Below are 26,991 nucleotides of genomic sequence, written 5' to 3' on the forward strand. Positions count from 1 at the left end.
CCAAACACCAGCTCTGTTCATATCGCTATATTGCAGCTTACTGCCATTAATGAGATGGGTTGGAAATGAAGGCGATTCCAAAAAAATCGTCCCGAGAACCAGGGCTGGAGCCCTGTACGCCCCTCCCACTTGTGGGGGCCATGTTAAATATTCTTCTACCATTCCCACATGTTATCTGTTGGGGGCTATTTTCTACTTTTGTAAAGCAAACGTATAACGGAGGAATACGTTTTTTTTAACTTTTACTGTAAATTTAGCAAAAGTGGAGAAATGTTGTCTTTAGAAAATAAGCTCCTCAACTATGCAGAGATCTTCGCACAATTCATGATTGCGTAAATTTGTATTGTAAGGATTTGCAGAAAAAATTATTCACGATCGCCCCAAACATGGATCGCGATCTACTGGTCGATGGATATCGACGGGTATTTGCCGATCACTGCCTCTAACTATCAAAAACTCGTGATAGTAATTGGCAACATCATAACAAGATAAATCCCGAGGCCGCCGTGACTCAACCTCTGTAGTTAAGATGGCAGTGGGCATAAGTGACCGAAAATATGATGAAAAGTGAAGTTTGCGTCTGTGTAAGTAACACTTTTACCAACAAATCTGTGGTGTTTGGTCAGAACATGATATCTCCAAAAAAATGGCTTTTTGATCTAGTAGTAAGTCTTGCTAATTATAACTAATTAGAAGTGAGATATATGCACAAATACCTGCTTACGGCTAAACAACGTGCTGACGTATTATATTTTCATTTGCATTTGTTTGTATGCTTTATTTCTAATTTTAAAGACAATGAAAATGGTTATATCTCAAAAATGTGATTTTGGAGTTATCATGTTCTGACCAAACACCACAGAAATTCGCCTGGATCTCGCCTCAAGTTATCCGTGACTACCTCTTTCGCCACTTTTTCTATAAAATGGTACTGCAGTGAACTTTAATAACAATTTATGATAGAAAGTGTTTCGAAATGGTAAAAAACAATAATAAATTTTGGGCTACCCAATGGTTGAAAAAGTCATTTTTATTTTAAATTTTAGCAAAATTCGTGCAATATTCGAAACACGATTGCAAAAAATTGTACAAATGAAATGTTTTGTTATTCTCACAGTACCTTCAGCTAGTGATTATGCAGGTTATGAACTAAAATTTAAAGGATTGTGTGGTATGCCCATAAGTTACTCCCAAATCTGCTGATGTACGTGTGAATTTTCTGAAATTTCATTTTAGGGGCCGTTCAAGTATTGCGTCATCATCGATGGGGGGGGGGGGGTTCCGATTTGCTGACTTTTGATGACGGGGGGGGGGTTGAATAATGCTTACGTCATCAACCACCCTTTATGAAAATATGAGAGGATTCAGAGGGGTAGAGCTGATGACGAAATTTTTCTTACAAGGGGGGAGGGGATCAGCGTTTTGCTGACTTTTGCTGACAAGGGGGGGGGTCAAAAATGGCTAAAAATTTGCTTACATAATACTTGAACGGCCCCTTATATATCGTGTATGGAACACTGTAATTAGACAAATACAAATAGACCTTAGATACCTTAAGTAGAACTTAGGTTTTATATTTCATAACTAGGGATGGTCCTATTAATCGGGTCGGTTAATCAATCAGTTGTTAATCTCGTTTAATCTATTTACTTACTTGTATGCCCGCTCTCTTAAGAGCATCATGGGCCCCCAGGCCAAGTGATTTTTCTGAGGCCCTACCTGGCAAATTCTCGAAAATTTCAACGGGTTCTAATTTTTGTGAGGCCCCCGGGCCGTGCATTAAGACGGCACTGCTTGTATGTAAAAATGCAACACCAAAGTGGACGTAACTTTCGGTTCTAAGCGTCGCATAAATAAAACAAGGCCTGTTGTGGAATCACAAGGAATGAGGCTTCTATATATTAATAATAGTATATCTATCGAAAAATTACGTTTTAAACGTAGTCGGATACCTCAAGATTTACAAGACGGATTCACGAACGTTTTCCTCTTGGCCGTTCTTACCTCAAAAGGAAAGTGAATACCGTAAAATAAAAATTATACAGTAATAACAACGTTAAATCGCGTTTCTTTCTCGAACCCGGAGCCCCGTTTAATATCGATTGACCTTTTTCATAATTATTATAATGGTAAGCATGTTATGGTTGCTTACGTTTTAAGGTCTATCTCATATCGACCGAACTGTGACCATAATAACGGAATGCGTCATTTTTGTATAGGCTGTGGCGCATTTTCTTGTTTTTGAACATTTTTGCTTCTCCGTTTTTCGCGAGTGAATAATAAATCACGCCAGAGGAACTTTCCTCCACAAAAAAATGGATCACTTGATATCTAATGACTCGCACAAACGCACTGTTAATTGACTTTTGAAACGTAGAAAAAAAACGTGGGCGTGGGAGTCATCCGAAATGGTGGTGACACGAGCACATTAATGTTCCACTGAGAAATTTTTTTTAACTTTTTTGCAATCACTGTATAATACATTCACGAAAACTTTGTACTCACTGCAAAACATTTTACGGTGACCTATGAACGTTTCTCGAGTTATTGTGGATAGTTGACCCTGACCGCATGTGAGGAAGACGGTAGATTTAGGCCAGGGATTCCTAACCTATGGGTCACAGGGACTTCCTAGATGGGTCGTTCAAATCCAATAACAGCTAAGGGCTGTGGTCGGCTGAAGTTGGTTTTCTGTGGTTCCCAACTTCGAGGCGCAAATGCGAGCCGATCTCCCCGTGAAAAAGTCTCGCCACAGAGAGCAACAGTCCTACAAACAGTACAAATATTCAGTCACTACACATCATTCACTTCACTTCTGAGATATAGATGGCAGCACTGAAAAATCATACACAACACTAGATACGCACTCAGACTGTTAGGTACACGCGCTTACACTTCCGGCACAACTCACTAGGTAGTAAATTGCCTATGGCAATAGACCAGAGTTGTGCTCGGTTTGAAAAAAAAAAAACCCATCACTGATTTCACTAATTTCGAAAAAGCAAACAGTCCCATGGGTCGCGAAGCTGATTTGTTGTTGATTTTGGATTGCGGCTGAAAACGGTCAAGTACGCCTGATCCAGACGGTAAATCTGATTTTAGGGAGAACGATATTATACCTTTCGTTTCTTTTGATTGAGTTGCATTTATCGCGTAGTTTATATTAGCTCTATTATTAGCACTAGTCAGCTCTACCTTATTATTAGTTCTATTATTATTTGTACTTTCAGATACGAATACGAATTGTGTCAAGTCCATAACCGGGCATTAGCATCCAAGACAATGCTCACTGTCCTGAGCTTCAAAGTTGGGGTGGAATTACCCGTGGTGATCAAGTTAGATATGGCCCCATATCATATAGGAAGATTGAGGAACCTCGGATTTCAATCTGCCCCGAGGTATGCATTGCATTTGTATTGGAGAAAGCCCCTTTTTCGGTAACTGCAACTTTATCAAGCGAAACGATGAGTGGTTGGTGTCGTTCACTCCTTTCACTGTTGTGGTAAGTTTCAAACTTATTCGACAAGTTTGACGTATTGAATTCCGATAAAATGAAATCTACGAATTCCTTTTCGAGGGATTTTTCTAGAATTTGGACAATTGATCGGTCAGTTACTTGCGCACAGTGATTTATATCGATAGCCAGAATTCGATAATAGATACATTACGAAACTTCTGAGGTGACCGTATTTGACATGTTCACAGGCGCCAAACTTCCCATATAAGGGAAAAAAAGATTAAAATTACGTTAGTCATGTGCATTAATGTGACAGTCTGATAATACGATGATATATAAAACATTAATTTCAGAGATAGCACAGTGCATTAGAATTTTATACGCTAGCATATAAGGATGGAGTAAAACGATTTTGTTTTGCAAATTTCTTCAGAGTTGACAAAAAGATTCCACTATGTGGGACGATGTCCCGCCTTCTCTATCCCGAGAAGGAACTACTTCGGTGATCATCAGGTGACACTAAGTGAAGTTGTTAATGCTCCCAGCATTTACAACCTGGTAAATTTTCTCAATTACCACCTAAACACCTAAATTCATGGTGAGTTTCAATTCTGCTTTAACTTGAACTTTCGTGCATTACTATTTAATAACTTCATGTTGAGTTCTCAGCCATATCTCTGAGACCTTCGCTGCTCCTTTTCTAAAAGGGCACCGCAGACAGGAGCAGCCTCAAACTTTCTGATATGGCTTTACCGGTTGCGGTTTTCCATAATCTCCCATATACAGAGATTCAATATAATGTGGAAACAGATACCATAACTTTCGTCCCAGGAGCAGCCACCAAACTCTGGGAATTTCCACAGAATAATGTTTCTCTTCATTCTCACATGACCCGCAACTCGTGTTAAACCACTTGGTGTTAGAGCAATGGGCAAAATTTGCTTAGGCTTTTCCCTTATGGGACGCCAAATGATGATGATGATGACAAAAAGATTATTATCAGTCGAGAACATATTTTCCTTGGTCGATGTTCACATGCGCCCCTCACAGGCGAATACAGCAGAGGGATCGTCACGATGTAGCCCTCCAGTTCAAATACTGCGTTTGACTGTCGGCGTAAGAGCCCTAAACTTAAGACCAGACAGTGAGCACACTATAAGCGATCTGTATACTGTGTAAAAGGGGTTCTGTATACCCTTTTCAGTTGCCACCCAAAATCAACAAAAAGATAAGCTTCGTGACCCATGGGACTATTTGCTTTTCGAAATTTGTGAAACCAGTAACAAAATAAGTGCATTTATTGCAGGTTGGAAGCCTTTACGAATCAAGTTTAGTTTGTGTCCCATAGTTCCAGAGCCTTGACTTTTAGTGGTCATGAACGACCCATCTCGGAAGCCCTTGTGACCCAAGTTTGGGTTGCGACTTATAGGTTTAGAACTCCCGCTGTTTTGAGTTTGTCCGTTAGTTTGCCTGTATGATCAACACAGTCGTATGATTTTGACTAATCTTTGCAGAATTTTGTATATTTTACAGCTCACGGGATTCCGGCTTGAACGAAGGGCTACTTCCGAATCAAAAAACAGGAGGGGGTGGGGTAGTTTTTGACGAATGACTTTTCTTTTTTGGAATGTTTTACGGCGGCATTGCTGGCGACTCCGCCCGAATTTCAGTGGATTGAGTGATGGGGAATTTCCGTCGCAGACATTTGAATTTATGCGTTTGCTGAAAACTTCTGTCATTTGGATTCACTTCTACTTTAATTCATATTCCAACCACCGCCCCCCCCCTCCCGCTCACACAAAGTTTTAATCTGGTTAAGGGGGGGGGGGAGTCCGATATATATATTTTCCCCCAGATAATTGCCGGAAGGTCTTCTAATACTGGGGGCTGAATGAAAACGAGAAGATAATAATTGAATGAATGCATAACTCACTGTTTCAAGTGTCCATCGGAGGTGTTGTAATTTGCGTTCCTGATCGTTGTCTTACAAACAAACAGAGGAGATTGATGGGCACAACAACAACAATTAGATTAAAAAGGTAATGTCGAGAAGAAGGGTGAGTCGTTGCTTCCGCTCGGTGTGATATCATTTGCTCTTGAGATTAAGTGAGTGAAAGTGGACGTCGTCCACTCCCTTTTCCCTCGATTCACCTGCTCCACTTCAACTTTCTCCGCACGGCTGGTGAACCGCTCCACCAAACTATAAACATTTCTCGGCAAATCGAGGTTACAAGTGGCCCTGGGGCCCCCTCCATGAAATAAGTCACGTGATATCACGGCTCCGCACGTGTGTTGTTACTCTATCACTTTCATTCGGTTATTGTTTCTGTTTCTTTTGGAAAAAAGAAGATAATAACCGCGATGACCCACCAACGGTTCGATCAAAGCCTCTTTTCTCCGCGATTCCCTCCGCACATTGAATTGGTGTTGCGTCCTAGTTTGATGTTGTCCAACCGGAAAGAAGAATATCTGTTGTCGAATGTCAACTCGGGTTGCCTTCGAGTCCCTCTTTCCCCTCTCATTCCTCCCACCTATACAACGTCGCCTCGATTTCAAACCAAAACACGTGAATTGAATCTGAGAGTTGCTTTTTATCAACGGACCATCATATTTTTCAACATACGAAAATATGCCCATAAGTTCGTGAAAAAATTGAACTCGTGGATGTTGTTACATAGGTAGTTTTTATCGAGACAACAGATACGTCTGAGACAAAGAATGTTGGCAAGAGGTCAATGAACTTTCAACGGATCAAAATTCACAACAATTTCAAACAAAACAGAAAATTTCCCGGCGTAAACTAAATAATACAATCATATTAATTGCTCACCGTCATGTTTGAAGCGCTATTTTCGTTTCGATATCCAAATGACGAAAACGACAATCACGAGTCATAGTTTCTTCATGGAACAAATTCTTGTATCATTTATTGAATAGAAAAATTAAAAGAAAATGCAGTTTTCACACACATCGTGTACACGAATCAGTCGAGATTTAAAAGAAACAATTTATTAATTAGAAACAGATTATGAGTAAAATGAAAGACGCGGGCTCATCACTTGACTAGCATCCAGTCTTGAAAATGGTATCCAATATCAGGCCCAAGTTCCTGTAGAGAAAAATAACAAAATCAGAATATTCGCTGTGTGTTAATTCGTTTTACTTGCGTATTTGAACATGGAAATATGAAATATAAGCAGGCCCGTACAAGTTTCTGTTTCCTTCAAATGCCAATCTCTTACAGTGGAACCTCGATAACTCCGGGGGCCAAATAAATAAGGGTTGTTTCACACGCGCTGGAGTCGGTATAATACCAGCTAACAACATGGGCGACGTCATTGCTCTCACGGAACCGATTAAGCTGCTTCCTGGCAGTACGCATTACTGTACAACCCACTTCCAGCCCCATTTAAACGTAAATAAATGATCCGAGAGATTGATGTTGCCATGCATTAACTTAGCTTTGACCGCATGGCGTTAGATGTGAATGATTTTGTTTCAGATGAACGCAGCCCGTGTTAGAAAAGCAGAAAAAATTTTGTTTCCATGTTGATCAATAAAACGGCAATATTTCTTTGGATTTTTTTGAACTTTCATCGAAACTGTTACGCGTAAAAAGCTTCAATGAAAGATGTAAAAATGGTAGCTTGACGAAGGTGGGACTTAGTGGAAATAGTAAAATAATAACAACGATTCACACAATCAGAAATTTTTAGTTGAACAAATTATTTCGTGAATTGACATATTCAAAAGTGAATTGACATATTCAAAAGTGAATTGACATATTCAAAAGTGAATTGACATATTCAAAAGTGAATTGACATATTCAAAAGTGAATTGACATATTCAAAAGTGAATTGACATATTCGGTGGTTTCTCGGATATTTTCTATTGATTATTCATAGAGTCACATTTTCATACCGATTTCTGCATGTCGCAATGAAGATTTTTCATTTCCTTTTGATTGCAATTGATTTTCATTGCACTGAAGTATTAATAAATTTTTACTTTACATTTTTACAAGAAATATTTGGACGACTTTGACCAGCCTGCATGTGATTCGCGCAGAACATTTTTTCAGATGAAGATTTATTCTGGGCGTATTTATTGGGTTCGATTTTTATTTTTGTCGTGCAAGGAGATATTGGTCAAACTCATGGGCGGAGATACGAGGGGAGGGGGGCCCATGGGGGGCATTGTCCCCCCCCCCCCAGCGTCAAAGGTGGAGTCGACTGATCTAATGTATATATGTATACATGAATTGACATCATCATCATCGTGCCCCCCCCCAGACTTCCAAGTCTATCTCCGCCTATGGTCAAACTGTGCCAAAACAAATGACCAATTAAAAATAATAGTTGTTGTCATGTCAGGAAAGGGGGGATGTATGTATAAGGGGGCAGTTGTCCCGGGCCCCTCTTAACAGAGACGCCACTAGACGCCTTTATCGCCACCCTAGGCACTAGTAACTTTGCCACCCCTTTCAAATACTCTTTTGTATGTATTTCTCTCTCTCTCTTTCGGTTCTTAATTTTTTCCCCAAAAAAGTCATGCTTAGCCGCCCCCGCCGTTCCTACAACTCCATATTTTCAAAATGAAAGTCGTCTTTACTGTTTGTTGTTCTAAATATGGTTTTGAGTAGGGGACTACTGTTTCATACGCACATTCATAACATAAATGAGATGCCATTAAAGTTTTAAACTGTAATTGTTAGACTTCATCGTGATAATTTGCAACCGTGATCGATTTCATTCGCAACATGCTTATTGCGTTAATCAAGTTAATTGTGTTGCACAATTACAATTACAAAACCTGTGATTTCATGTAAATCTTCCAAACTTCTGAATTGGAACTGGAAAAAAAAATGTGATCTCAAAATTATTGGAGATACTCTTTATTCATTTAAGGGGTGTCACGATCACCTGAAATCGATTTTTCAAACATGACTTTAAAAAAATGCTTCATTCAGTTGTGAAAATCAAATGAAAAAAATTTCGTGTCGATGGGATTAATTTTTGTTTTTTTTCAAAATAAAATTAAAAATTAATGAATTTACGTGCAAACGTGAACAAGAAAAAAACGTTTCGATCGCGATTTCCCTCAAACTACAGTTTTTGAGCCCATCCGTTTAAGATATAAAAAAACTACTGCACCAAAAATTCTGAAATTTGTAGAAATACTAGCTGTTACCCGGCGACGTTGCCCGCCTCGTAAAAAATGTATATATGTATAGCTTATTAATTATTTCTTAATCAAAAAAATTTCTGCATCAAATAAGAAAAAATTACTTTTATTTTTAAATATTTTAATTAAAAACTTGAGGCAATCGCTTGTGGATACACAATATATTTTTTTTTGTTTTGCCATCTGGTGTGTAGATGTACAAATTTTTGGGATGATTACCAACACGCGAACAGGCGACGTAAAGCCGTCCGTGTGGAAAACAGGGCTCAAGTAGTATCCAAAGACTTCAGAAATTCTGCAGGATACAGAACTGTCTGCGCAGAGTCTGTGAAAGTGTCAACCGATTTGTAAGATGTGGTCTCCAGGAATAATTTTTAGGATTTTTTCGTTCATCTTGTTCACACTGTCATTTTACGATGCCAGAATCACTCTCTCACAAAGCCACTCATGGTTTCGGTGATTTTGTTGAATGTTTGGGAAGACTGTCTGAGTAAATTCTCGAACTGAGTTCAACAATTGGCAAAATCCATTTGGGAACGTAATCAGTCCAGTGCTTGGGTCTAAGGGAATTCTTCCACTGCCAAGTTTGATCAACTGATGCGAAAATGATAGCAGTGATGAGTCATTTTTCTCGCATGTTGGTGGATAATGATAATTTTTTAACTTCGTGCCAGAGTGTTGATAATTTGAGGCAAGCATTGAGTTCATCAGCTGGCGTTGAGCATTTTTATTCCCAGTTTTGTCGTCGTAGTTGTTGTTCTCTGTTGTTAGTGACGTCAAACGTCCAGCTTGTGCAGCGAATATTATTCAAACTGCTTTTAAGCATTTTTTAAATTAAAACTATACCTCTACGATGGGCGGTTGATGAGATAAAGGCCGCATTAGCACTTACAGTACACCCTGTATATAGGCTAGCAGAAATACCCGGCGCTTCCCGGGTTTTTTTTAATTACTGGGAGGATTGGAATGGTGACAAACCGTTGTAAAGGAATAAACGGTTATAATGACAGAAATAAAGGTGTGACAAACCATTGCAAACGCACATATACACGTCTGAAACGCATTGTTGGAAACCACGGTAACCAAAGTAAACGTTCCGAAAGTAATTGTTGAGGTCCCAAAACCATTGTTGCCCGACAGTTTTTCGCCCATTTCGGGCATTTGCCCAGCTCTGACGAAGTTTTAAAGTAGCCTACGGTTCAATCCCGGACCTGTTTGGTATATTTGCAAAATCTGGCGACGATCGGTCTAAAACTGTAGATTTGTATAAAGAGCATACATACATACATACATACTTTCACATTTATATATAAGATTTATACGGCATGTTTTTTATGAGATGAACCTCGAACTTCGATAGCTGATCATCCGTTAGAATTTTATGAATTTAAAAGTTCGAAAAAAATGTACCAATTTCAAAAATCTGAGAATTAAACATTTTTTTTAAAAATACTTCCCATCGGTTAATTTGTAAAAATCTCCTGAAGTTCATTTTAATAACACATGGCGAGTGAACATTTCTGCCAAATTTCAGAATTTTTATGGCAGCAGTAGTTTTTTTTTTAATCTTACGGATGAACTCAAAAACTCTGTACTTATTTTTTCCACATCGAGGGGTTAGCGCACCAACCTCTCGGTGAGTATAAAAAAAAAGACTGCCGTTCGGAATCAGCAATAAATTATATGTCCCGGCCTAATTAGCCCTCGTGCGCAGAAAATGGCCGTGGTGCAACAAAAATGATCAAAATGATCAAATACTTATTTTTTATTTCTTGTTTTCTGCCCTTTCCTAGTTGGGGCCCTGGAGGAGAGATGCAGGTGCTCCCTCCCCTTAACAGCCGGAAAGACGACCGAAAATAACTGTTATATCCCGTAAAATGCAGGACGTATATATTCACCGTACGCCCTTTTACTCCCACTAATTCACCCCTATCCGCATCAGGCCAAAAACTGGTATACCTGACGTGTGTTGTGTATTGATATCGTTCTTCAAGAACACTTTTCGTGGGCTCTGTTGGGCGTATGCGTTAAGAAGTGTCTAGCAATCGCACAAAAACTCATATTTGTTTATCACTGATTAACGTGAAAATTACAAAAATACTACACATGTACCCCACTGACACTAAAACAACACTATAAACGAGAAATCACTCACTCAAAACAGTAAAATAGGAAATTAAAATGTAAAATAAGCCACATGGATAGCACGTGGATGATGTCCTCAGCTAAAACTTATCAGAGCAGTGACGTCACGCAGCAGCTCAGAGACCAAGCCCACTGAGCCAAGGTGGCAGGTACGACTTCAAAGGGATGAAATAGCCCTTAGAGCCGTAGATAACATGACACCCCAAGGGGTTCGAAAAATTTGTCGACTTAAGCCAGTGTTTTTCAAAGTGTGCGTCGCCAAACTTTGTCAGAGGCGTCGCTGCGAGCTGGAGGATATTGATTTGTGCGCCAATTTACATTTTGAAGTTGTTCTTTTATGAGTGAAAATATCTACTAAACTATTTTGGGGAGCCGCGGAAAAACCATGAATTGAATGAGTGTGGATTCACATCTACAGACATTCACTGTGTCATGTTAGACAAGGCTTAATTAAGGCCATTTGTTAACATAAAAATGTCTGTCGGCGTCTGCGCAGCGACGATACGATAGATATGAATACGTTCATTGGTTTTATGTCAAAGAATGTTTTCCATGTCTGACGCGACACGGTGAGTGTCTATAGATGCGAATCCACCCTAAGGGGAGCCACGGGTAACAAAAGTTTGAGAACTACTGACTTAAGCGGATTAAAGACTGATAAGTCAAGTTAGTTAGAACAATTTGTAAAAATTGTTCATGTTTGCATATTATATGCCAGAATATTGTTGAAAAATTCTTATTCCCATTATCTACATAAATTCATAAAATATTTTGATTTGCAATTTTCTACGGAAAGTTTTCGTATTGAGAATAATCCCAGATTATAGGTGGGGAAAGCATATATTTTTGATTGCCGGAAGATCTGTTATTTGTGAATGAGCAATGCAATTGTCTCCTCTCACTTGAGACTTTTCGATCTAGCTATCGCTCGACCATCATTCACATCTATATGTGGCTTCCGTAGGTCTACAGGTTGAATTTTCAGGTTCTACACAGTGGAATAACGGGAAATAGTCCTACTCAGAGATACGGGGTAGAGTCTTCGATACATATCAATGTGTCGAACAAACAAACGGCAAAAACAATGAGATAGAATTTTTGAAACACACGAGAGTATAAATCGAATTTAAGAAAAGAGTCAATAAAATTTATACAACACATGGGCGATTTCTGAAAAGGAGTTTTGATTACGCAATATATTAAATCACAGTCGACTTATTCACCGACATGGTTTAAGCTATAGTCACAATTTTTTGATAAGAGATCGACACGGATTGGTTAAATTCAGGGTTTTAACCAATCTATGTTGATCTCTTATCCAAAAATTGTAACTACAGGTTTAAGCCATGTCGGTGAATACGGCCCTAAAGTGGGCTTTGGTCATCATTTGTCATCATTAGAGAGGTTTTACACTAATGAATTTTTATTATTGCGCCAACCATTGGAATAATGAATGTCGAGTTACCGGAGTACGAATTATCGAGGTTACACTGTATGTAACTTACAGGAAAATCGTAATTCAAAATGCGCTTTGAAATTTATTCCAAAATAAAAACAATACTACATATAAATCTTTAAAAAAACACTTTAAAATGACCATGAAGACGACTGTTAAGAAGATTAGTAAGAAGACGACTGTTGATACGAGAATTGTTTTTCTCCCTAAGGTTGCCTAATAATAAGACCGATAAGTTTATACGTATGTTACGGCCATAAAAATGTCCAAAGTCTTTTCGAGGAGCTACATTCTAAGGGAGTCGTTACGACGTGTCTGCGATCGCAACTCGAATCAAAAGAATGAGGAATCTCGTCCATACAGTACATGTATACTAACTTGGCCTGAGGGATTCCAAATGAGACAGCGGATTGAGCGCCGCTCTCTTGATTTTTCTGGAAGGAGTGAGCAGCGTAACGGTTGTACATCCCCCAAATGCTGTTCATCAATTTGCTGTTGTAGTTGTGAGCGTCAACTTGAACTCTCGCGGCTAAAGAGAGAAAAACAAAACAGAAAAAATGCTACTGTATTTAATTTTTATAACTATGTACTATACATAGCGTCGGAAAAAAGAGTAGCTACATAATGATAGTCAAACAATTGTTGTCGGCTTAGACTGGTTCAAAGAATTCTTAGGCTCGCATAACGTGCGAGTTTATCACTACTAAACGTTTCATGGTCGCTAGTTTAATATACGCCCGCGATTTGTTTCACATTGAAACACAATACTTTCTCTCCTAACTTACTACAACAGGCCCCTTTCACACGGAGCGGATGCGGACGCGGGTCCGGAAAAAGTTTTAACAATTGGAATATATGGAGCCTTTCAGACGAGCCGAAATATCTCCGCACCTATATAGGAAATGTTCATGCGGGTCCGGACGTCGTCCGCATGTGTCAAAACCTAAGTGCGGGCTAAGCATCCACACATAGAAGTTTTGACAATTGGGCTATTCGGGGCTATTCACACGATGTGAATTCGTCCGCATCTTTGGCTACTATTTAAAGATGATTTTGCATGGAATTTTTTTTAATTACTTGACATAAATACCCCTAAAAATACCATATGAAGGTCCCCGTTCATCAATATGATGTACTCACATACGTCTATACCTCCGTTTCCTTCTAATATGAAGGAGATATAGCGACTTTAACTGCCTTTTGTCCATACTTTACAATTTTATGCAATAAAACTTAACAACGTTAACCCCCACTGACGGGACCAAAATTATAAGCCGTTCTGTAATTCATTACGAATATTTAATTGACTACATACTTTAATAACTTTTAAATTTAATTTTTTTCTTTTTAAATATTTAAAATTATTTCAATAATATAAATATTTAAATTTTAAATATATATATATATTTTAATTTTTAAGTTTTTGAACTTAAAAAAAAAACACTTTTATTAAATACGTTATCCGGGTACGGTGTTCACTCAGGGCCGGATTAATACGTTTGAAGGCCCTAAGCACTTGAATAATTTTGGTGCCCCCGAAACCTACAGGTATATTTTACACTATATTGAGTCCATAAACAGAGTGAAATTTCAGAAGTGACTAATCTAAGGATGGGACTTCACTCTAAAAGATTTATGAACGTTATTTTATAAAACTAGAGAAAAGCAACCAATAAATTTATTGGTTGCATTTTTGAAAAAGAATCATTATAAAATTTTTATAGTGTAATCCGGGCCAAAGAATTGTGATGTGAATATTTCTAAGCACAGACATTTTGAAAGTCCCCACCCCTCCTCTTTTTTTCTACTTGCAAAGTCTTTGATATCTCCTGAATTTTCTTTTTTCAAACATCATTGGATGTTTTTGGAATTTTTCTTTCATATTTTTCCGAACAGACAGATATTTTTTCAAAATCTTTTGAAAATATTTTGATATTTTCTTTTATCGACTACTTGTGAGGATCGGAATGAAGGCATCTTTATACCCATATTCCATGGGGGCTCTAGATTAAACCACCAAAGAATGGCTCTAGGCTGCACGCCCGCATCTTTATTGCTCGTGTGAAGGGGGCCTTAATCGTACATGCAACCTGTGAATATTCCTCTGAGAAATTTCCAACTAATCCGTACATGCCAGAATGTAGATGCCCTAACGTATTTATAATGTCAGGGATATATATGCGTGGTTCGTATTCGAAAAGTGATACCTGTGCATCTGTCACGAAGAACGACTACGAAGAAGGAAAAAAAACAATTTCGGGATTATAATCGAAAATATGGTTTTTTTCCCCATCGGATTCGTTAGGCTTCGTATACTTCCTGTTCAAACAGCGCTATGAGATGGTTATTCGCTGTGTCACAAATTGACCCAACTGTTGTTCCCTTGTATAAATTGGAGATGTTCAATTATGAGAGTGTTTTTGCTCTTCGGATGAGAATGTTATGCTCACCGTACATGTTTTCCTTGTAGACGATTGCGGTTTCCTTTGGTTTAGGTTCCTTCTCGTCTTCGAACTGGTGACGCATGTGCTCGTGAACCCGAGAAGCACTATGCGCCACGAGGGGGATACTCGGTGCCATAGCTATAGAGAGTCGCAAAAAGAAAACGATATTTAATTACATGATAACAACTATCATATTAGTCATTTTTGGTACCCATATAAATGAGTATTATATAATATATATCTATAACTATATCATCAGAAATGGTCCAACACCACAGCAGCTTTGGCATCGTAACAGTATGGCATGTTTTTGTTCTCCAATCCCGCTTAGCGCCAAAAATTTTAAGTGAGTAAATCTTCCATGGGTAGGAATAATAATGGTTCGACCCTGATTCGATATAACTCCAAACTCGTTGTATAATTCTGCGAAGCAGATGAAGTCATTCAATTTGGGGGGGGGAGGGGTTTCCGCTTTATTTCATTCATTTTTCCCACATCTCAGGGTATATATATAGACCAGTCAACTAAATTTCCCATCCACTGCTTGCTTGCAGCGGCGACGATTTAAAAGAAAAAGGCAGAATGGTAGGGGAGTGAAACAATGAAGACGACGAAACTCACCAGCGAGTAGCCGCCTGGCACCTAGAATCGTTGCTGCGATGAAGGCAAACAGGGCTAATGAAGTGATCAGGTTTGCCCTGTAAATATATTCGACTGCTTTGTCCACCACTTTGAAACTGAAACGGGAGAATAGGAAAATCATAATTATATAGAAATAGAAGAAATTAATCGAGTTCAGATCGATATAAAATTTATATGTACATATAACTACATAATCGATCAGACCAGAGAGAAAAAAATCCATTTACTCTTGTGTTATACAACCACAATTTTTTTTTCTTCATTTCCCTATTGGCGAACGAGAAATATTTATTATGAAGCATTCGAAGTGTTCCCTCGATTGATTCACAGCGATTCAAGAACAAAGGAAGTTTTTGAAGAAAACAAAAGAATTTTTCACTAAACGATTTCATGTTCATTTCATTGTCGATTTCATTCAAAACAGATTTCATGTTCACTTATGAAATCAACACATAGATGTTGACTTCGGCAGCGCATTGATCATGTACGTAGACACTGGGGGGGGGGGGGCAGCGTCACTGGCCGGGCCAACTGGTCTGTGATGTACATATCATATACAGCACAGTTTCCCAACCTTTTTTGTCGCATCGCCCCTTCTTCAGAATTTGTTTCTCCCAACGCGCAATCCAACCCATAGGATCTTATGTTATACCCGTAACTTCTACCGCCCCCAGGGGGCGTTAACACCCACGTTGGGAATCACTGATATACAGTATATGAATTGGCATCATCGTCATCATCATGTCGTCGTCCCCTCTCATTTCGCCTTTCAAGTTTCATTCTGTCTCCGCCTGTACGCAATTATTAACCTTATAGTGATTTTAGTAAAAATCTTTTCTTTTGCTAATTTTATTACGTCGATGATCTCTCGGATTCCTTTAAAATTCAAACAACTGATTCGGAAATTTTGGAATGAAGTATTTGACGGCGGTTTTATATTTCTTTCCTTTTTTTATACGGATCTAGCTTAGTAATATGCATTTTTGTGTTCGTAAAATTGTATTCATCGTTGTTGAACGACCAATCTTCGTGTCTAGAGATACAGAAACACACATTTAAAATGTGAATTAATTAAACAAAGTTTCAAGAGGTAACGAATGCACGGATCTTGATTTCTTGCATCTGCCGATGATCCTATGAACGATAGACGTAACTAGAACAATGATAGACTGAACGTCTAAGGAATCCCATTTTCATTGCAATAAATATCTGATAGAGAAGGCAGTTTTGCTCCACTGTGTTATAAATAGTACATGCAATTTTTATAACTTATATTAATAGTTATTAGTAATTTTTGTTTTATTTGCCTCTAAACAACTACTCCGGCAGGTGAAAGGGCCAGAACGATGAGTCGATGGAAGGAGGATCGACTTAGACCTCAAACTTTTTGTTCCCTCATCTCCCCCTTCTTCAAAAAATTTATTCTCTCATTGCCCCTCAAGACAACCTCATGGCCCCAACACCCTACATCTTAAATCTGGGCTCCTAGGCTGAAATCCATGACGGACCACCTCTATAGTAAATTTATAGTGATAAAAAAAAGATTTATCCCGGGACCCCGAGTTGGAGCCCTGTCAGCCCCCGCCCCCTTGTGGGGGGGGGGGGCTGACAGGGCTTATGTACTGACCTATGGTCAATACATAAGATCCTATACTAAACCCGCAGCTTTTACCGCCTCTGGACCCTTCCATCTACCGCCCCCCATTGGAAAACACTAACTTGAATGGTATAGTTACAGCAGATGTGATTGATTCCGTATTGATAGAGCGGGTGCGGTAGCCGAGGTCGTCCCATTTTCCGTTCGTATTTCTCCCCCCCCCCACCCCCCACCCCGCCAACTATTTTTTCAAATGTACTATGTAATTTTATTTTTTGAAATGGCACGAGAGGAGATCCTGCATTTCTTCCTTGAAATTGAGGTGATGCCACGATCTTCTCCTATGTAACCGTTATATAGGGGCATAGGCGTACGCAGAATTTTCTCGAGGGGGGGGGGTGTTTCAGATATTTTTCCTTCAGGGGGGGGGGGGTTAATTTTTTCCCTGCAAAATAACACTATAATCTTGGCTCAAGGATGGGGGGGGAGGTTAGAACCCCAAACTCCTCCTTTGCGTACGCCAATGTATAGGAGGTCGTGGTGATGCACGTATTGATATACATGCACGTGCATCAAGATTTCTCTTGACGATTTTTCGACACGAATGTATCGAAGTCACTTTCACGCGGTTACCTTCTGAAATTTCATTAGTACTTTACCTCGTTATTTTTTATGAGGATAGTAAGTATAATCGGAATGACGTTGATTCAGGAAAAGAATTTACAATTGAAAGACGGCCACGTTTAAAACGGGTTTCACTTTATGTTTAAACTTCTGTGTCAATGCTTTGACTTCAACGACAACCATGATGATTACGTTCCGTCGAATGAATCGCCGATCGAATTCAGTTTAGGTTCGTTAGCGTGAGAGAGCAAGTTTCCAGACAATCAGAAAAATTTGCAATCTGTAATTACAATTCCAAGGCCGTTGTTGGCCAACGCCGTAGTGGTCGAGTGGTTATAGTGACGGACCCGTACGACTCGGGTTCCAACCCCCACCAGCGAAACAGTGGTGATCGGCTGAAGTTAGTTTTATGTTGTTCCCAACTTCGAGGCGCGAATACGAGCCGATTACCCCATTAAAAAAGTCTTTGCCGCACAGAACGACAGGCCTACAAGGTTACAAATATTCAATCATAACACTTCATTCACAATTCGAAATACATATAGCAGCACTGAAAAATCAGACGCAACACTAGATACGCACTCAGAATTCCGACGCAACTCACTCAGTAGGAAACTGTCCGTGGAGTTATACCAGCACCTCCTACAGCAGGGTTTCCCAACCGGTGTTCCGCGGAAACCTAGGGTTCCGTGAGAGCTTTTTTTGTGGTTTCGCGGAATCAAAAGGGACGGAACCCCGGTAGCTTCAAAAATTTTCTTGTTACTGTTTCACCCGAAATTTTTATTTTGTTGATAACGGGTATTCAGAGAAAATATTGGGATAATCTACCAGTAGGAGACAAACAATGTTCGTGCTGGTTCGTTTTTTTTTTCTTTCTTCCTACTCTCGCACACAAGTCCTTCGAACAACAACAGTCAAGAAGACTTCCTGGGAATTGGTATTCCCGAAACTCTGAAGACCTACATGAGGATTTTATGAGGGTCTTCCTTCAAAGATTCGGAAGTATTAAATTGTTCCTTTGCATTCTGTGCACCCCCCCCCCCCCAGCCTGCCTCTCTTCCTTGGAATCGCCAATTGAGCTTCATGGGTGTCGGATTCTTATCACTTTTCTGACTATCAAATCCTAAATAGCAATCCTAAGACAGAGAAAAAGAAAAAGCTTTACTTTCTAACTTGCCTGAGGTTATATTTCTCCCATTCTCTACACATTCGTAGCCACAAATGGAACCTCATTTACACAACGTTCAAGAAGCCACGTAAAAACGTCGTATAATGGTGAAATCGTACAATTGAAACTTCTTTGAATATGACCTCCCCCCCCCCCCCCCCCATCCCATAGACCTCACAGAAAATACCACAAAAAATTCAATGGTTTCAATTGCATTTTGCTTGTTATATACTAATAATTCTTGGGAAAAATTAGCGGCAACATTAAATTTTTCAAAACAATATTACAAATTACTTAAATAACTGTAATTCGCATTATATCACCGTCGTTTGAATTTTCAGTGTTCTTATATTACTCTCCTGCAGATTTAAAAGAAAAAACGTCACTTTTCACTTTTTTGAAAAAAAGGGTTGTTTTTTGTTTTGTTTCCCATATCTGTGCAAAGAAGATAATAGTTGGACATCGAGTTCAACTCTCTAAAAGTTGTCTAAAAGAGAAGAACCGAAATATTGGATATCAGTGTTTGTCAAAGTCTCTCAGGGGCAACGCCAACCTTTCTCAAGGGCGTCGCGGTAAGCTGTCGACATTGTCGATTGCCTGTTCAGTGCTTTAAAGGGGTGGTTTTTTAAACTAAATTCTGAGCAGGGCTGTAACTAGGGAGGAACTTGGGAGTTCTGATGACTCGGGCGCCGGACCACAGGGGGCGAAAATTTCACTCTTTAACTTCTCCCTCAACATTAAAAGGGGAGCCTCCTTAATGCGTGCTTGCCCCGGCTGAACAAGCATCTGGTTACGGCCTCTGATACCGTACCTCTGTCAAAAAGTCAATTAGCCGATCATCATAGTTTAGAGCTTTTGAGATGACAATATGCAATGAAAAACTATTATAGTGATACATTGTTGTGTGTAATCCACAATAGACCGATTCAATGTATAGAAATAATCATTCTCAGAAGATCTTGAGAAAGGCGTTGACATTGACCTGCGTTTTTTTCTTCGAATTATTCTTTTGTTTAATGTTGAAAGAAAAGCGTAAGGGTGACTTCACCGAAAATGTCAATATTCCCACTCCTAGTAATAACACATAATCGCTGTCAATGTCCAATCGGTGTTGGTCATGCAACATCACATGACAAGCAAACATGCTCCAGGAAAACAAAAATCTACATGGTCAATTGCTAAAAACTGACAGTCCTTTCACTTTCGTGTTTTTGCTCTCAAGTTGGAAATTTTCCTCTCTCTTCGTTCCTACCTTTTGTCGATCATGTATAAATGCAGATAACAGATTGATTCAATACTCACAAATCATTGGTAGTCGCAATGCAAATATTTCTCCCTCGTCACATCAATTCAAATTGTGGAAAACAACTCACCGCATGAAAAGAATTTTATGATAGTGGGGGGGGGGGGGTCCTTCCAGAAAAACTAGAACACTCGATGTCGGCTATTCTGTATGACGCAATAAATGGATTAAAACTGAAGAAAATTTGAGACCGGGAAACGCAATGGAAGCCTTTTTACAAAGAGACGCAAATCTTTATCCTAATATCCATACGTTGTTGCAAATTCTTTCTGTTTTGCCGATTTCCACAGCTACTCCAGAGAGAGAACATTTTCTACTCTTAAAAACCTATTTGGGAAAAACAACTAGTGAAAATAGAATTACCGGCGTAGCCCTTTCAGCCATACATCATGACATTAATTTGAACCCAGAAGAAATCCTTGGCCGATTCATCAAAAGCTCAAGAATCGCAAATTTCTGTGGTAAGAAATTACTAAACTTCTCGATTTTTTCAACAAGATTTGTCACCATGAACTTCGTTTCTGTCAGCTTGATAAATCGTAATTTTTCTTCCAATATCTGAATTACGATAGGTTATTTCACAATCGGAAAAAAATATACAGTACATACCGGTATATACTTATAAATTGTTGTTGACAGATAACAATGCCGAAGGTTATGCATTGGAAGTTAGGAAAAAATTAATGTAATTACTACAATATGATTCACATAATTGATAGCAGTTTGCAAAAAACTTTCTATAGAGAAAAAAAAGATATTTTCGTAATAATCAGGGAAGTACTCAGCGATCGACCTCTAGACAGGGCACAAAAACTTTCTAATAGAGATATTTTGAGCATTACAAACCTTCAAAAAGCATTTAAATTACAGAAATTCTTTAATCCTTTAAGCAGCACAGTGCAGCAGAAACCATTAAACCCCATTCAAAAGGCCATCTTTTTTAATCAAATAGGCTTTCTGCTGATTTACAGCAGGTGCTAACTGACGGAGTATAGGGAAAAGTGTTCCACTGAGAAATCAACTTTACAAAATATCTGGGCTTGTCAATGCTAAAATAAGAGGCTTTTAAGAAGGCGAGATATCACGTCAATGCCACTGAAAGGGTTAAAATAACGTGTAAAACGTACATATTTTCTTTCGATATTTTATTTTTTACAGAGATATTGATTTTTTTTAAATTTTTGATTGGTTTGGGGGGGCACAGGGCCCACTCCCCAGCGTACGTCTCCGGTAAAATGAATATCGCCATGGAGATATGGAAAGGGGAGATTTACAGAAATGTGTTTTAAACCCCCTCCCCCAAATTAATTCCTGGCTACGACCCTGGGAATAAGCTGTGAACTGTATAAGTAACGGTCTAATTAGATCTATTGCTCAGAAAATGAATGTGGAGGAGAAAAAAACGATTAAATGAGCATGTTTTTCGTTATCCTGAAGCTATGTGTATAACTAGGATGACCATATGAAAAAAAAATTCAAAATTTGTGAAGGGTTCACGGAATAGCCTCGTTATAATCAAGGGTTCCGCGCGAGCTTTCACGTTGAAAACCCCTGTCCTAGAGATAGACGGCTTCTGCACGGGTTGCCAAGTTCATCTGTAACGTCATTAAGACTACCTAATAAGTTTGCCACATTTTGAACCACAGCATCCTATTTCGTTTCTTATTCTGATTTTGGCGTAGAATCTTTCTGGTTGGCTCACAAATACCGCATGGTGATTGGATATGGGGCGTAGAAATTTCCAATTCTGAGCCCGAGAGATCATTCCTTTTCCACAAAACGGGGATACTGGCCCGAGCAAGGAATTTTTTTCCAATGAATATTCTGAGCGAAAATGGACTACTTGCTGACGCCACGAGTAGCGTGCGGAGGCCTTCTATCTCTAGGAAGTGCTGGTTGTACCAAAGCCTCCTAGGTACTTCTAGGAGGCTTTGGTTGTACTCGGTTTGAAAGTTACGATTCCGAGGACATGAAAAATAGCTTTTCGAACTGGAATAGTCATTCCGTCACAACGAACCAATTGAGAATACAGTTGAATCCCATTGTAGCTCCACAAATGTTCAGTGACCAAATCTTCCATATACGGATTATAATGTAAAAAACCGTTTCATAGCCTCAACTGTTGTTTGGGTGTGTCATTTTCCAAGAAAATTTCCACAACCTATTTCTTCTCCCATCATTTTTCCCCCGAGAGAGAGAGAAAAGAGAGAGTTCAGCAGGATTTATCCTTTTTATTCCACTCTTATTATCGGTCAACAGAACAATAGTTTAGAGCAAATGGTCAGGGGGTCTCGGGAAGCAAATTGAATACCTGAACGCGTGCAGGGACCAAAACAGCCAACGTATTCAACGAAACAGATTTATTGATAATGGAAAGTGTACGTACAGTACGCACAACTTTTAACCGAACGATGGCGATATCTTGGTTTCTAAAAGTTATAAAATGGAGCGGTTTTCACCAAAAATTATGGTTTGTGATTTTCTACCTGACTATGTGCAATTCGTCTTGATGAGGGGTCATCTACATATTTATTATTGTTCAAACTTCAAAATCTTCAATGTAAACCCTTATTTTTTTTCATCTTATCTGATTTATCGCATTGCATTTACCCTAAAAAAAATTAAATTTCAACGCTGTAAGTATAAAAATGAGAGAGATATGAGTGAAAATGTGTTTGGGGATACTCTAAATTGAGAAACTGAATTTCTCAAGGTTGATTGCAGGGGAAAAGGACGCACCAAACAAGTTTCGAACGATAAATCCTGCATATGCTACGCGAGTGTTTGGATTTAGAGTACTGTTAAAAAATAAATAGTTTTTATTTTATGGAGGGGGGAAAAAAAAACAATTTTTTTTGTTACTCTTCATTTTAGTGACTTTATATCCGAGATTGAACGAATATTTATACCATAATTATTTCAAACGATGCGTCACGAAGCAATTGTTTGTGACGACAATTTCATCAACTTGGAAAAATTCCCATCGAACATCGCACTATTTTATATTACAATTTTGTATTTCATGCTCTGAAGACGGCCCTGAGTGGCGTTACTTTTCTTTTAATTGTGATATAAGGTTTTTGGCAGCCGTTTACATCAGATGGTAATACACGGCATAGGCGGTGATAGACTTGAAAGTCTGGGGGGCACGATGATTGCTGGGGGGGGGGCATGATGATGATGATGATGTCAATTCATATATACTCAAATACATTAGATCAGTCGGCTTTACCTTTGATGCTGGGGAGCATTGCCCCTCCCCCCCCCCCCCGTATCTCCGCCCATGCACCACGGCCACGGTTTGAGCCCGTAAAATCAGGTGTGGATCCGGGGGGAGGGTGATCGCTCTGTACAAGAGCCGAATAATGTGAAAAAATTGGATTTATCCTATACAATGCGGGGCGATCTAACAAAACAATACACAATAGCCAGCTTCTCCCTATTCGATCCGCGCCAGTGTAATATCGCCTATTATTGCTAAAGAAAAAGAAAACCAGCACTTGAAAAAAAAAATCTGAACTTACCCTTCGGAACGCAAGAGTTTCCTTACAATTATACTCGACGAATTAAGAGTCTTTTTCGAAACTCGCTCTATTCGTGGAACAAACACCAAAGGAAGAAAAAAAATGAAACAAACTTTGGAAATTTTCACTAATTAATCAGATTCGATTCGAAAAAAACGGATTTTGTGGGTAGAAAGAAATGAAACTATATGGGCTCGAGAGTCTGCAATTGTAATGGCAGAAGAAGAGAATATGAAAGAGAGGGAATATATTTTTCTGTCGATAAGAGGGACGACCAAGGCCAGAAGCTCAAAAGTCCATATTTAGGTGGTGTGGAGTCACAACACACACACATTCTCGCGCATGCGCGTCTTAAGGCAAACGGATGATTTTTTCGATTAAATGGAACAGTGCGATGGGTCAAGAGATACTCGAAGATGACGTCTCCCTACCGCTTGACGTCCACGTAAACAACATGAAACGGACAAACCAACGGGAAACACCTACTCCTTACGATCACGTGTTTTTTGTTTTGTTTTTTCTCCAGCCACTCGATGCTAATCAGTCTTCGTCGGCAACGTAACTAATGGTCAAATTATTGTCGCGCCGAACTATTTTCTGGTGACGAAAGCATTAGCGATGCCGCTTTAGATAGTGACGTATCAGGCAGTATAAACTGCGCTTTAATTTTTGATTACACGCGATTCTGTTCCCAGTGCCGTCTTAACGCATGGTCCCAACCGGGCACCTCAGGGGAAGAGGGGCCTCACAAAAATGAGATCCGGTTGAAATTCTCTAGAATTTACAAGGTAGGAGGACCTCGGAAAAACCACTTGGCCCGGGGACCCCTGATGCTCTTAAGACGGCACTGTCTGTTCCATCACCATGTGACGACTATAGACCTTCTGAATCTAGAGATGTTTATAATACAGTCAAATCTCGTTACAACAAACTCCAAGGGACTGCAGCAATCGCTTCATTGTAACGAAATTTTACTTTTTTCATCGGAATTTCCGATCTTAGGAATTTTACTTCGTTAAAAAAATTAATTCATTCGTAAAAAAATTAATTCGTTAAAAAAATTTCGTTTCAAAAAATTTATTTCGCAGAATTCGATTCTAAGAAAGAAATACTTATTTACGTTCTAGATAATAAAAAAAATGAAGTTAAATTTCAAAACTAACTCAAAACAACTGAAATCACTTACGCATTGAATTTTTTTCGAAAAAGCCTTTTTTCCACCTATTTGTTGTTTCACCTACGGATTGTTCGAGAGGCAAACAATCCGCGCGTAATTTATTTATTTATTTTTTTGACAAGTATTGTGGAATCCGAGGAAACAACAAATATTTTTTAAAGTATAAGCGTACTCAAACGCGTGCAATGCTTGAAATAAATGCTTGAAAGATTTGGCATCCAAAAGCACATGTAAAAGTGTTTTCTCATCGGAACATCTAACGAATTGGTCCAAGGGCCGGCTCAAGCGAGGGTGCAAGGGGTGAGGTGCACCCGGGCGGCAGGTTATAAGGGGTGGCAGCGAAGACCCCAAAATTTAACACAGTAAAAATTCACGTAACATCACGCTTTTGAGTCATACCTCGACAAAGGAAACGTTGAGCAAATAGACACGGGGCGTCTAACCATAATACCAGAAACAAGGATGCAAGCTATCAGGGAGGGTCGAGACAAAATCTGTACCCGTGCCGGACTTATTTTTTGTGTTTCCTTGCCCCAACAGCTCTTACATCCTGCGTCAGTACTTCTAGGCTGGAATATTTCGTGGGACTCAAGCCAGATTTTCCAAGATGCCCCCTTCTACAGAAAGAAAGAAAAATTATAAGGATTTAGTCCAGGGACTCTGTCAGTCCCACTTGGGGGTATACCCCTCCCTCATGACTTATCCAAACAATTACTAACAGAAAAAAATTCGCCCTTTCATCTCGGATTTTGCGCCCCTCCAGAGCAGGCAGAAAACGTTTTCTTTGATTTTTTTCGGCCAATGAAACTATTTTTACCCATTCACCTCGAATTTAGCACCCCTCTTGAGCGGCACCTTGTGCGGCCGCAATGGGTCACATGGCCAAGTGACGCTCCTGTCTTCTATCACAAGGGGCAAGAGTGCATTTCCCTCACCCAGAATTTGTTCCAAAATAGTCAAATGAAAGCAAAGGAAAAATTCGGCTTCTCTCACTTCTCGACCCTGGAGTACCAGAAACACCTGAAAAAAAGTTTTCTTAATAAAAATAACCTAGTTATATATTATCTTTACAGGATAAGTGATGATGCCTTACAAAAATAAGTGCTATTTCAAGTTATCTAGCATTATCAAGAATGGTAAAATAATTCTGGAACAAAAAAAAAATTCTACTTCAAAAGTGGGACGTATGATCACGCACATTTCCGTGGTAAACAATGATGTGCGGCTTTCTTCTAAAAAAAAAATCAGGTTTATCTCGAGGTCCCCTTCACTGAAGCATTGTCAGGCTCCGGCCATGTCAGTGTCGTCTCAACGCATGGGCTTACCCGACAGACCAGACACGACCCAGGCTCGGGGTCAAAAAATACAAAATTCTATTTACTCTACATTTGACACGCACACTGTACATACACACATATACATAGGCGTACGCAGAATTTTCTCGAGGGGGGGGGGTTTCACTTTTTTACCTGCAAAATAACACTATATATATATATATATATATAAACAGTTAAAAACTATATTTGCAAAAATTTAAAAAGTACTCAAAAATGTATCTATTTACAACTGCCACGGGCGGCAGAGCACATTCTGTGGTCTGCCGTATCTGACGATAATAGCCGGGTCATTGTTTACAATCTCTGAGAGGTGTCCAAATTCGAATTCATAGATGTATCGAATTGAGATTTGGTTCATTTTTTAACCTGTTCAAATAATGTATTCTGGCACAAATCCCTCCGAATATCTGAATTCCGCATGTATCATCGAGCCCCAGTAAGCTGACGAAGCGTTTTATTTTCAAAAACCTGTAGAGCACTAAAGTTACCTTTTCTGGCGAAGGCCCACACTGGGGCCGCATATGTAATTGTAGACCTAATAACTGAATTATACAAAATTAATTTACTTCTAAGGCCAGGATTACACTATAAAAGTTTGGTAAAAGTCCTTTTATAAAACTTCAACAATGCAGCCAATAAGGTCACCTGTTGCATTTTCTAGAATGTAACTAATAACCCTTATTAGTTAGATTTTTCGAGTTTTATAAAAGGGATTTTTATCAAACTTTTATAGTGTAATACCGGCCTAAACTAGTGTTTAATTTTGGGGAAATATAACAACATTCCAAGATTTTTTGTAGTTTTTTGCTTTACGTGTTCAGTATGGGCTTTAAAGTTTAATTTTCGGTCAAAGATTATTCCAGGGTATTTCATTTGAGGCTTAGGTTCAAGTCTAACGTTTTCCAATTCAAAATAATGGTTAGGACCTGAAGG

The 26,991-nt window shown here is 39.1% G+C and overlaps 2 protein-coding genes across 2 annotated transcripts in view; both read right to left on the bottom strand.

Moving 5' to 3' along the window:
- LOC149083225 (retinaldehyde-binding protein 1-like) overlaps window positions 1-5,661 on the bottom strand; it is a 29,569-nt gene extending 23,908 nt beyond the window's left edge. Inside the window, exon 1 of the mRNA XM_089236423.1 lies at window positions 5,391-5,661. The gene's annotated coding sequence lies outside the window, so the exon portion shown is untranslated. The remainder of the gene's footprint in view (window positions 1-5,390) is intronic.
- Window positions 5,662-6,367: 706 nt separating this feature from the next.
- On the bottom strand, window positions 6,368-23,995 carry LOC149083226 (uncharacterized). Its single transcript, XM_089236424.1, has 5 exons — window positions 23,545-23,995; window positions 15,308-15,423; window positions 14,693-14,824; window positions 12,621-12,771; window positions 6,368-6,566 (listed from the first exon to the last, which is right to left on the bottom strand). Exons 3-5 carry the CDS (start codon window positions 14,820-14,822, stop codon window positions 6,521-6,523), a joined length of 327 nt encoding a protein of 108 aa, XP_089092550.1. The 5' UTR covers window positions 14,823-14,824; window positions 15,308-15,423; window positions 23,545-23,995; the 3' UTR covers window positions 6,368-6,520.
- Between the last annotated feature and the right edge of the window lie 2,996 nt (window positions 23,996-26,991).

The sequence above is a fragment of the Pholcus phalangioides genome, unplaced genomic scaffold (genome assembly GCF_987345545.1).
Source record: "Pholcus phalangioides strain wild (caught in Gottingen) unplaced genomic scaffold, Ppha-v1.0 ptg000009l_1, whole genome shotgun sequence".
In the NCBI taxonomy this organism is placed as follows: Eukaryota; Metazoa; Arthropoda; class Arachnida; order Araneae; family Pholcidae; genus Pholcus; species Pholcus phalangioides.

Bases quoted from the DNA above. Each gene is read 5' to 3' on its own strand.
- LOC149083226 (XM_089236424.1), bottom strand. From the start codon at position 14,822: ATGGCACCGAGTATCCCCCTCGTGGCGCATAGTGCTTCTCGGGTTCAC. The intron at 12,772-14,692 runs GTGAGCATAACA...TTCTCTCTTTAG, and splicing joins CTACAAGGAAAACATGTACG to CCGCGAGAGTTCAAGTTGAC. The intron at 6,567-12,620 runs GTTAGTATACAT...TTTTCTCTACAG, and splicing joins TTTGGAATCCCTCAGGCCAA to GAACTTGGGCCTGATATTGG.